This window comes from Bufo gargarizans, unplaced genomic scaffold, assembly GCF_014858855.1.
Source record: "Bufo gargarizans isolate SCDJY-AF-19 unplaced genomic scaffold, ASM1485885v1 original_scaffold_1260_pilon, whole genome shotgun sequence".
In the NCBI taxonomy this organism is placed as follows: domain Eukaryota; kingdom Metazoa; phylum Chordata; class Amphibia; order Anura; family Bufonidae; genus Bufo; species Bufo gargarizans.
Genome location: NW_025334288.1, coordinates 195,642 through 207,900, shown reverse-complemented (window position 1 = coordinate 207,900; position 12,259 = coordinate 195,642). Strand labels below are relative to the sequence as shown.

Below are 12,259 nucleotides of genomic sequence, written 5' to 3'. Positions count from 1 at the left end.
TTAGTGGCAACATAGCTACTAATATAACAGGTATGAAACCCTCTCTATCTGAATACAGTGGTCCGATCAGAGCACCAAGTGCTGTCCACCAGCTACCCTCTGCTGCACTCTTCCTGGGTGACGGCGGAGTATCAGCTGTATCTATGGCAACACCTGACACATCATGAAGCCAATCGGTATTCCAACAAGGACACCTTCAATTAAATGGTTACGGCTGTATAACTTTAATAATCTCATATCTTGACATTTTATGGTAGCTACAGAAGATCTGCCAAGGGCGAGCAGCAGTGGACAAAAGGCTAAGCTGTAACTAAGGCTACATTCACACGACCATACGCGCTTTGTGGTCCACAGATTGCGGATCCGCAAAACATGGATACAGGACGTGTGCGCTCTGCATTCTGCGGACCGCACATGGCCGGCGCTATATACAAAATGGCTATTCTAGTCCGTGATTGCAGACAAGAATAGGACATACTCTATCTTTTTTTGCGGGGCCGTGGAACGGAACTACAGATGCAGGAGGCCCATTCATACGGTCATGTAAATGGACCCTAAAGCTCATACTAGCGCAATGATGCCACGGCTTCCTCAGGTCAGTACATACTGTGACGGTTCACAGGGAGCGCCCCTCTCCTTAGGTCTTCTTTTATGGGTACCTTTTGTGGGCCCGGTCTCCACTGTCAGAGCTGGCCAGGGAAGAGGTGTCACACGAGTGGGTGTCAACGGTCTCTATGTTTAGAAGAGCCGGATCCTCGGGTATAAAAGGTTCATCCTCATCATCTGTCTAGAAAGAAACATATTATACAGACAATTTATTGTAGCCGTTTTCTGGGAAATATACTGACCCGAATCCTTAGTAAAATGCACTGGGGAGGAGTTCTTATTGTTGGTCTGTATACATCTTATTTTAGGCTGTACATGCATTTTCCTTTGTTATATGTTCTGTATATACACACAATTATGTTGCTGGCGGAGGGGCTGGCCACAGAAATAGGTGGAGCTTTGGTGCAACAAGAGCAATGGTGACTGCATTAAATGCCTAATTAGCATATTAATAAAATGTGTCATAATTCAGGAACAAAGCCTTGTGTGAACAAAAGAAAAACTGTATTAATCAGGTGAGTCTATGCAAACAGATAGGCCCCTTTCACACGGGCGAGTTTTGCGCGTGGGTGCAATGCGTAAGGTGAACAAATTACACCCGCACTGAATCCGGACCAATTCACTTCAATGGGGCCGAGCAGATGAGCGGTGATTTTCATGCATCACTTGTGCGTTGCGTAAAAATAGCAGCATGTTCTATATTCTGCGTTTTTCATAAATGGCTTTGCGTGAAAATTGCATAGCATCCGCAAGCAAGTGCAGATACAGCGGGATTTATACGTATGGTTGCTAGTAGATGATAGGGATGAGCAACCCCAGACCCCATTAAAGTAAATTCACTATATTATTTTCCCTTATAACATGGTTATAAAGGGGAAAAAATGGCATTCTTAATATAGAATGCTTAGTAAAATGTGGATTACGGGGTTAAAAAATAAAAAAAATTAACTCACCCCATCCACTTGATCGCGCAGCCGGCATCGTCTTCTTTCAGGACCTGCAAAAGGACCTTTGATGACGTAATTGCGCTCACCACGTGGTGATGTCAGCACAGGTCCTGCTGAATGAAGACAGAAGGATCACGTGGTGAGTGCGATTAAGTCATCAAAGGTCCTTTTGCAGGTCCTGAAAGAAGAAGAAAGAAGACAATGATGGCTGCGTGATCAAGTGGATGAGGAGAGTTAATTTTTTTTATTTTTTAACCTTTCAATCGACATTTTACTATGCATTCTGTATTAAGAATGCTATTATTTTCCCTTATAACCAGGTTAAAAGGGAAAATTATAAAATCTACAGAACACCGAACCCAAACCCGAAGTTCAGTGAAGAAGTTAGAGTTCGGGTCTGGGGACGACATTCAGTTTTTTATCACACGCGTGTAAAACGCATTGCACCCTCGCGATAAAAACTGAAAAACGCAATCGCAGTCAACACCGTGTGAAAGAGGTCCCTGGTGGCAGATTCCCTTTAAGGCCCCTTTAACACGAGCATGACGGATTGGCTCCAGATGCGTTCAGTGAAACTCTCACCATTTTGCAAGCAAGTTCAGTCAGTTTTGTCTGCAATTGCGTTCAGTTTTTTCTGCACGGGTGCAATGTGTTTTGATGTGTTTTTCATGCACGTGATAAAAAAAACTGAAGGTTTACAAACAACATCTCTTAGCAACCATCAGTGAAAAACGCATTGCATCCGCACTTGCTTCCGGATGCAATGCGTTTTTCACTGAAGCCCCATTCACTTCTATGGGTCCAGGGCTGCGTGAAAAACACAGAATAAGGCCTCATGCACACGACAGTATTTTTATACGGTCCGCAAAAACGGGGTCCGTAGGTCCGTGATCGTTTTTTCGTCCGTGGGTCTTCCTTGATTTTTGGAGGATCCACGGACATGAAAAAAAAGTCGTTTTGGTGTCCGCCTGGCCGTGCGGAGCCAAACGGATCCGTCCTGAATTACAATGCAAGTCAATGGGGACGGATCCGTTTGACGTTGACACAATATGGTGCCATTTCAAACGGATCCGTCCCCATTGACTTTCAATGTAACGTCTGGAGTTCTTTTATACCATCGGATTGGAGTTTTCTCCAATCCGATGGTATATTTTAACTTGAAGCGTCCCCATCACCATGGGAACGCCTCTATGTTAGAATATACTGTTGGATATGAGCTCCATCGTGAAACTCAGATCCGACAGTATATTCTAACACAGAGGCGTTCCCATGGTGATGGGGACGCTTCAGGTTAGAATATACTACAAACTGTGTACATGACTGCCCCCTGCTGCCTGGCAGCACCCGATCTCTTACAGAGGGCCGTGATCAGCACAATTAACTCCTCAGGTGCCGCACCTGAAGAGGTTAATTGTACTATCATATCCCCCTGTAAGAGATCAGGGCTGCCAGGCAGCAGGGGGCAGACCCCCCCCCCCCTCCCCAGTTTGAATATCGTTGGTGGCCAGTGCAGCCCCCCCCCCCTCCCTCCCTCTATTGTAATAAATCGTTGGTGGCACAGTGTGCGCCCCCCCCCCCCCCACCGATCATTGGTGGCAGCGTAGTTCCGATCGGAGTCCCAGTTTAATCGCTGGGGCTCCGATCGGTAACCATGGCAACCAGGAAGCTACTGCAGCCCTGGTTGCCATGGTTACTTAGCAATAGTACAATAGTAGAAGATTCATACTTACCTGCTTGCTGCTACGATGTGTGTGACCGGCCGGGAGCTCCTCCTACTGGTAAGTGACAGTTCATTTAGCAATGCGCCGCACAGACCTGTCACTTACCAGTAGGTGGAGCTCCCGGCCGGACACGAACATCGCAGCAGCAAGCAGGTAACTATGAATCTTCTACTATTGTACTATTGCTAAGTAACCATGGCAACCAGGACGGCAGTAGCGTCCTGGTTGCCATGGTTACCGATCGGAGCTCCAGCGATTAAACTGGGACTCTGATCGGAACTCTGCTGCCACCAATGATCGGGGAAGGGGAGGGAGATGGGAGGCCGCACACTGGCCACCAATGTTGTTACTGCTATAGAGGGAGGGGGGGCCGATGGGGGGCGCACACTGTGCCACCAACGATTTATTACAATAGAGGGAGGGAGGGGGGGGGGGCCGCACTGGCCACCAATGATATTCAAACTGGGGAGGGGGGGTCTGCCCCCTGCTGCCTGGCAGCCCTGATCTCTTACAGGGGGATATGATAGTACAATTAACCCCTTCAGGTGCCGCACCTGAAGGGGTTAATTGTGCTGATCACGGCCCCCTGTAAGAGATCGGGTGCTGCCAGGCAGCAGGGGGCAGTCTTGTACACAGTTTGTAGTGTATTCTAACTAGAAGCATCCCCATCACCATGGGAACGCCTCTGTGTTAGAATATACTGTCGGATATGAGTTTTCACGAAGTGAAAACTTAGATCTGAAAAAGCTTTTATGCAGACGGATCTTCGGATCCGTCTGTATGAAAGCAACCTACGGCCACGGATCACAATCTTGTGTGCATCCGTGTTCTTTCACGGACCCATTGACTTGAATGGGTCCGTGAACCGTTGTCCGTCAAAAAAATAGGACAGGTCATATTTTTTTGACGGACAGGATACACGGATCACGGCCTCGGCTGCAAAACGGTGCATTTTCCGATTTTTCCACAGACCCATTGAAAGTCAATGGGTCCGCGAAAAAAAACGGAAAACGGCACAACGGCCACGGATGCACACAACGGTCGTGTGCATGAGGCCTAAAGAACATGCTGCGTTTTTCACGCAACGCAGAACTGATGCGTAAATAAAAAAACGCTCATGTACACAGACCCTTCGAAATGAATGGGTCAGGATTCAGTGCGGGTGCTATGCGTTCACTTCACGCATTGCACCCGCACAGAAAACTTGCTCGTGTGAAAGGGGCCTAAGGGTGCTATTTCATGGCATTTGTAAGTGAGCTTTTGTGTTGCTTTTTTGCGTGGCTAGATGTCACCAAATGCAGAACATACGATGCCTTTTTGAGTTATATTCTCAGGATATAATATTTTCATGCATTTTTGACAGAGACCCTTCTACAGGATTTGAATAATGCTGGGAAAACTGTTTCCCCACCAAATCTGACTCAGAATATTTAGGCATAGTGAGACAGCATCCACGGTGAAATATCACGTTGTGGCCAAGGTCCTGTGGCTGAATTTGGGAAGGCGAAGGCAGCCACAGGGGAGATATTTGATAAGCGAGGTATATTTGAAAATGTTTCATCTAGTTACTGCAGCCACATTTCAGTGGTTTTCAGATGTTCCCTTAATTCCAAATGAGACATGTGGTTCAGTAAAAACATAAACGGGGGTCATTTAAAAAGACTAGCTCTTTATTCTGGTCTTTGATTACTCATTTTGCTGCCGGAGGATGTGTATAATGTAGGCGCACCTTGGGCAATCCATGTGCCTGTCTTAAAAACTACTCCAGCCCTTGACTGGAGTAATTTCTCACCAACATTTATACCTGTTCAAGGAGTAAATTAGTTGGGAGGATGTCCGGGCCCACATTACACCCCTGCCACACCCAAGTGGTGAGGACAGCGTATAAATGTCCTTGCGGCAAAATATTGTCGCACAAACATCTATAAGGCTACTTTCACACTTGCGTTCGTCGGTCCGCTCGTGAGCTCCGTTTGAAGGAGCTCACGAGCGGACCCGAACTCCTCCGTCCAGCCCTGATGCAGTCTGAATGGAGCGGATCCGCTCAGACTGCATCAGCGTTCAGCTGTCCGCCTGGCCGTGCGGAGGCGTGCGGATCCGTCCAGACTTACAATGTAAGTCAATGGGAAGGGATCCGCTTGAAGATGACACCATATGGCTCAATCTTCAAGCGGATCCGTCCCCCATTGACTTTACATTGAAAGTCTGAACGGATCCGCTCAGGCATCTTGCGCACTTAGAAATTTTTCTAAGTTATTAATGCAGACGGATCCGTACTGAACGGAGCCTCCGTCTGCATTAATATGATCGGATCCGTTCAGAACGGATCCAATCAAGCGCAAGTGTGAAAGCCTAAAGTCGCTAAATGGGGTTGGGCTGATAGTAAATAACCCCCAATGTGTCTGACTATGGTAAACAACAAACCTGAGATATGGTCCCTATTAAAAGGGGTCTGTCCCGCCAACAGATTTCCTATCAAGTCTCCATACATTGCCCTGCAGACTAGTGTTGAGCGAACTTCTGTTTTCAAGTTCAGCATACAAGGTTCAGGTTATCTAAGAATTCCGTTGTGGATTCCACTACCACGGACCATAACTTATAGTCGGTGGTAGCGGAATTCATAACGGAATTCTTAGATAACCCGAAAACAGAAGTTCGCTCATCCCTACTGCAGACCCAACAACAGAATACAGGATGCAATGCTTCGTCCATGAGCTCCTGTGCATACATAACCATACGGGACTCACCTCGTTCAAGATGCTCTCTAAAGTTGGAGGGGTATCAACTTGGGGGATGTCAAACTCCTTGTCATCAATCTAATAAAAAAAAGGCAACATTTGAAAACAGCCATGTGGGATAAATAATAAGAACAAGAATCGCGTCATTCTTAAACTGTACTATACGTGCGCACAAAGTACAACCTCCCCCAATGAAAGGGTAACAGACTTCTACCATAAACTTAAGCCAGTGGAGACATGCGCCTAGTAAAATATTCACCTGTTCTTGCTTGGAATCTAAGTCCTTATCCACATCAAGGTAGCCCATATGAGTCTGTGATTTATTAAGTTCATCTTCTACACTTCCAGATATTCCAGCAGCTTCAGCAATAAGTCTCCCTGAATCCCATCCCTTGGAAGCAAGTTCATCTTCTCGAGAGTCTGGCTCCACTGCACACAAAAAAAATTACAAAAATCAAATAAGTTTCAGAATATTATCTTAAAGGGATTGTACAGGATTAGAAAAACATAGCTGCTTTTCTCCAGAAACAGAGCCACAGCTGCCCATGGGTTGTGTTTGATATTGCTACCTAGAGCCATTAGGATACAGCCACCTGGCATAGAAGTGCTACCGTTGGGACACAGAGCCACAAGGCCATATAAGCTGCTGTGAGATCAAATTAAAGGGCTGTTCTCATCCGAGACAATGGGGGCATATCACTAGATTATGCCCCCATTGTCTGATAGTAGTGGTCCCAGTAGTGGGATCCGCACCTATCTCCTAATCAGAGCCCCGAAAGTGGTGGAGGGCGGACTGCGCATGTGCAGCCACCCTCCATTCATTTCTATGGGACCGCGGAAAATAACCAAGCGCTAGAAGTGAATGGGAGCGGTGGTCGGGCATGCCCGATGAGGTCCAATTCTCTTCTATAGAGAGAGCGGTGGTAGTCCTCCAGCCACCACTTTGCCCGCTCCGTTCACGATATACGTGCAGGTCCCAGCGGTGGAACCCGCACCTATCAGACAATGGGGGTATATCCTAGCGATAAGCCCCCGTTGTCTCAGATGAGAATACCCCTTTACCTAATTAGAAACAAATTTGTATTTAGTGTTCGTTGTTAAAGGGGCTGTGTCACTTCAGCAAGTGCCATTTATTATGTAGAGAAAGTTAACACAAGGCACGTACTAATGTACTGCGATTGTCCATATTGCCTCCATTACTGGCTTGATTTATTTTTTCATCACATTATACACTGCTCGTTTCCATGGTAATGACCACCCTGCAATCCATCAGTGGTGCTCGTGCTTGCACACTATAGAAAAAGTGCAGGCCTCTCTGGTGGCCGTGACTGCAGGAGCGCACATAGACTGGTGCTTTTTCCTATAGAGTGCAAGCACGGCCACCGCTGATGGATTGCAGTTTATGGAGACAAAACTAAGACTAGAGGTAGTATCTGTCCTTAATACCTTCTCTCCTTTATTTCCGCTCCTCGATTTGGCTTCAAAATCCGTATCAAAAAACTTCAGTGTGTGGCCATACCCAAAGATCTGGTTTACACGTTACTTGTGCCGAAAAACGCATTGCAAAAAAACACAAGTTTTTGCTGCTGTTGCATTACTTACACGTGAAACATGTAAAATCAATGGGGGGAGATTTATCAAAACTGGTAAAAAGGAAAACTGGATTAGTTGCCCCTAGCAACCAATCAGATTCCACCTTTCATTTTCTAAAGAAGCTCTGAAAAATGAAAGGTGGAATCAGATTGGTGGCTATGGGCAACTAAGCCAGTTTTCTTTTACACTAGTTTTGGTAAATTGCGGTAAAAACACATATGCTTTTAGCAAAGCTTTTTTTGTTGCGTTTTTAAATGCAGCACAAAAGCAACTTGTAAGGGCGCTGCCCCATGTTCAGGTTTTTTTATGCAATTTTTGAAGCTGATCTTAAGGCCCCTTTCACACGGGCGAGTATTCCGCGCGGGTACAATGCACGAGTTGAATGCATTGCACCCGCACTGAATCCAGACCCATTCACTCCTATGGGGCTCTGCACATGAGCGGTGATTTTCACGCATCACTTGTGAAAATCGCAGCAAGCTCTATATTCTGCGTTTTTCACGCAACTCAGGCCCCATAAAAGTGAATGGGGCCGCGTGAAAATCGCAAGCATCCGCAAGCAAGTGCGGATGCAGTGCAATTTTCACACATGGTTGCTAGGTGACGATCGGGCTGAGGACCCGATCTGTATTATTTTCCCTTATAACATGGTTATAAGGGAAAATAATAGCATTCTAAATACAGAATGCATAGTACAATAGTGATGGAGGGGTTAAAAAAATAAATAAAAATTAACTCACTGAGTCCACTTGATCGCGTAGTTGCGGATCTCTGTCTTCTTCTGTAATGTTGAGCTGAAAGCTAAGGACCTGTGGTGACGTCACATCACATGATCCAATCACATGGTCCCTCACCATGGTGATGAACCATGTGATTGGGCCATGTGATGAGCACAGTAACGTCATCAAAGGTCCTATTCCTGTGCACAGCAAAGAAGACGACAGAAGAGATACGGCTGCGCGATCAAGTGGATTAAGGTGAGTTAAAAAAAAAAAATTTAAAATTTAACCCCTCCAGCCCTATTGTACTAAGCATTCTGTATTAAGAATGCTATTATTTTCCTTTATAACCATGTTATAAGGGAAAATAATACAATCTACACAACACCTAACCCAAACCCGAACTTCCTTGAAGAAGTCCGGGTTCGGGTCTGGGTACCAAACATGGCAATTTTTATCATGTGCGTGCAAAACACATTACAATGTTTTGCACTCGCGCGGAAAAATTGTGCATTTTCCTGCAACACACCCGCATCTTATCCGGGCAAAAAACATGACGTTGCGCTGCAGTTTCTGCCGTGGGTTTTCATTTGGACCCACTCTAGGTTTAGCGGCACTGATTGCCGTCTCCCACTGCAGCTTTGCAAGGTTTTCTGCGTCAAATCTGCACTGAATCCCACGCCATAAGCCCTCCATGTGAACCTAACCTTAGCAAAATGAAGGAGGCTACACTGCAATACCACATGTGGCCCTTTTTTGGGTAGGGGAAAAAGCTGCTTATAATTTCCGAAGTTATGCTCTTGTTGCAAATACTTTAAAGGGGTTGTCTCAACTCGGACATCGGTGGTATATTGCTAGGGTTTGCCACCAATGTCAGATACAGTCTCCAGAATGAGACCAGCAAAGTGAATGGAAAACAGCCCCGCATGCGCAGCCGGCCACCATTTGTTTCTATGGACCCGGCTATTTCCGGCAGTCCCATAGAGATTAAAAAAGTGGTTGCAGTGCTTGCGCGGTGTGCCCCCTCATTTATTCGGTACTTCTGATAATAGCCGAGCGAGCTCATTTGGCTATTTTTGGAACTCGCATGGAGAGCAAGCCGCACATTCACGATGCTCTCTCCCTCACTTTGAAGGCCCCATTCCAGAGATAGGCAGGGGTACCAGAGGTGGGACACACACCTATTGGACACTGGTGGCGTATCCAGCAATATAGTATTACAAAAATGCTCTGCCAATCACTTGTTTATCAGGTGATCATATCTTTCAACTAGCACCCAAAATCATCGCTTCTGGGCAGTACTAGCCTTGTGTAAATAGGGATCTGCTCCCCAGAAACAATAAAACAGAGAAGATGGCTTCTGCATGTATATACAGCTCTCATCTCTGCTGCATCAGGCATTATCCCTATGTCTTGTTCCCAATAATTGCCTGTTCAATTGTCCTGTGTAAGGCTGCCTTCACACACTGCAGATTTTATTGCAGAAATTTCCACGACTGAAAATCTGTTCCATTCACCCGATGAACTTGCTGTCCCATTCAAATAAATTGAACTCATTTTCAGTCGCCTGGTCATAAACTAGCCAAATTTACGGCAGCGTAAGGGGAAATCTAACACCAAAAGCCAGTCTTAGTAAATTACCCTCAATGTGTTCCTTAGAACGGCTGTGGCTCGACAAAAAAATTAGCTGCAAAAAGTCTGCGTACTGCACCAGATATTGGCATAAAAAAAAGTCACAAGACCCCATTTTGCCACTTTATTTAACGACCGGGCGACAATATTTTGTTGCACAGTCATTTTTGTGTCTTGTGTAAACCACTTAGGAGTGATAGGGGCGAGAAGGAGGCCAGACTAGGCCTTTGGCCCCAACAAATTTACCATCTTTTATGCCTGGAAAAAAAAGCATAAAAAGAGGAGTAAAAGCTCCAGTCAGGGGTTGGAGCAGTTTTCACTCAAGGCGCTTGCACTGATGAAGGTGCACACCTCATCATAAATGAGCTAAATCTTACAGCAGCTCAGAGCGACAACAAAGACCGGTGGTAATTGGAATTTTACAGCCCACAGTAAATGCTGCTAATGAGCTATAGACAGGTATTGCTTAGAATCTTTATCATTCATCATGGTTTTCCGATTTCTTAAAAAAATGTTGGCTGCTTGTGATTTTTGGGATAAGTTGTCCAGAAAAAAGAAAAATTCTGGTTGGCAACCCTTCCCCCAATGCGTATCCTAAGAAGGGGCGAGGGCAATGGAATTTCATATGTAAATGTAGGACTATTGTTCTGTCATATTGGAGAGTCTGCTGTAAAGCCAATAAGTCTGCACTGAAGATGTGGATTCAATATTCACCAAAAGGGGAACACAACTAAAATGGAGATATCATCTGTAATGTAAATGTAACTTCACGTGCGGGTGTGTGCACAATTCAATGCTAATGGATTACATGTTTCCCCCTTTCCTAGGGGAGCCCCATAGGTACACAGCAAAACCAAAAGTTTCATTTGATAGAGAGAAAATAGCTTGGGGTTACGTTGACTTGTACTGTTCCTGCTCCTCGAGTTGAGGACCTCAGGGTAGTTCACCAGTATCAGACTGGAGAGGGTTTAACAGCCACACCGTTCAGCGGTTTACGACAGCATTGGCAACAAAATGGTGGACATATCCATAAGAAGGTCCCATCCACTGGTTAGTGGTCACTGTTGAGTGCTACACCTAAGGTACCATTCACAGGACCGCATTTCTTGATCCGCATTTTTTGTGGATCATGTGCGGACCCATGGGCTGAAAATACACATGCTCATTCCAAGCACGCATGTGTCTTGAGAGGGGAGACTGTTGTTAGACAACTCTGGTGGTTTACCTCCCTTAGAACAAAAGGATCAGGCATGTTGAAATCCAACTGCCCGATCCTTATCTGCCCTCAGTGGAGAGTCAGGAGATCTCCATACACGTGGCCTGCAAGTCCCTCTGAAAGCGGTAGGTTATCTAATGTGTATGGCCAGCATCCATTAGGTACAGTGTTGAGTGAACTTGTGCTTTTAAGTTCGGCGTACAAGTTTTAGGTTATCTAAGCATTCAGTTATGGATTCCGCTACCACAGACCATAATGGTGGTAACGGAATCCATAACAGAATTCATAACCCAAACCTTGAACGCCAAACTTGAAAGCACAAGTTCACTCATCCCTACTGTTAACCTCTAGCAAACTGCGGGACTTAATTACCAAAATTACATCATGTTCCCAAACTGAAAAGTGGCGTTGGGCTATGCCGCGTACGGTACTACATGCCCCAGGTCAGCAGCTGTGCCTCAATCAAACCATTAATAAATAATGAGCAGAGAAGCAGAACGTCTTCAAGGGTAAGAAAGCCGGAAAAGGAGATTTTACCTGGGGGCAGACGGTTTATTTCTGGACACCCAAAAACACAACACCTGTGATAGCTGATAACAGAGAACAACAGCTGCCAGCAACCACACAGCAAGATGTCATTCTCTCCCAGGCTCATAGTGGGACATATTACAAGCCTCATCACATCCTCCTCTGCCTAATATGCCAGCATCGTAGCATTCTATGTTTTCCCTGCCAGCAAAGCTCCCCCACTATAAATACACTCAATCCCCGGCTGCACCTGCACAGCCCCCCACAGCCATACGTCACTTACTGTGGATAGGTACACAGGAACGCTGGTCTATCAGGTACCAGGGACAGCTGTATTGCCAGCAATTGCGCATGCGCTAAACTCCCCGGAAGTCATACTTCCTTCTTTTGCGTGTCAGCCGTGCGTTCCACGTACGTAAAGCTGTCATGTGATCAGTGCTCGCCTTCGATCACGTGACATCAAAACGGCTCCATTTAGGGCCATATTTTGCTTGTTACTGTATACAGCAGTCATGGCTATTTCCTGGCCGAGCACGGTGTACAATCACTAGAATACGTC

At 45.9% G+C, this 12,259-nt stretch overlaps 1 protein-coding gene across 1 annotated transcript in view; it reads right to left on the bottom strand.

Annotated features, from left to right (window-relative positions):
- LOC122923145 (vacuolar protein sorting-associated protein 8 homolog) overlaps positions 1-12,225 on the bottom strand; it is a 110,360-nt gene extending 98,135 nt beyond the window's left edge. Inside the window, exons 1-4 of the mRNA XM_044273870.1 lie at positions 11,984-12,225; positions 6,272-6,441; positions 6,022-6,090; positions 660-787 (exon numbers count right to left, since the gene is read on the bottom strand). Coding sequence (XP_044129805.1) covers positions 660-787; positions 6,022-6,090; positions 6,272-6,441; positions 11,984-12,053 — 437 coding nt within the window. The 5' untranslated portion in view covers positions 12,054-12,225. The remainder of the gene's footprint in view (positions 1-659; positions 788-6,021; positions 6,091-6,271; positions 6,442-11,983) is intronic.
- Between the last annotated feature and the right edge of the window lie 34 nt (positions 12,226-12,259).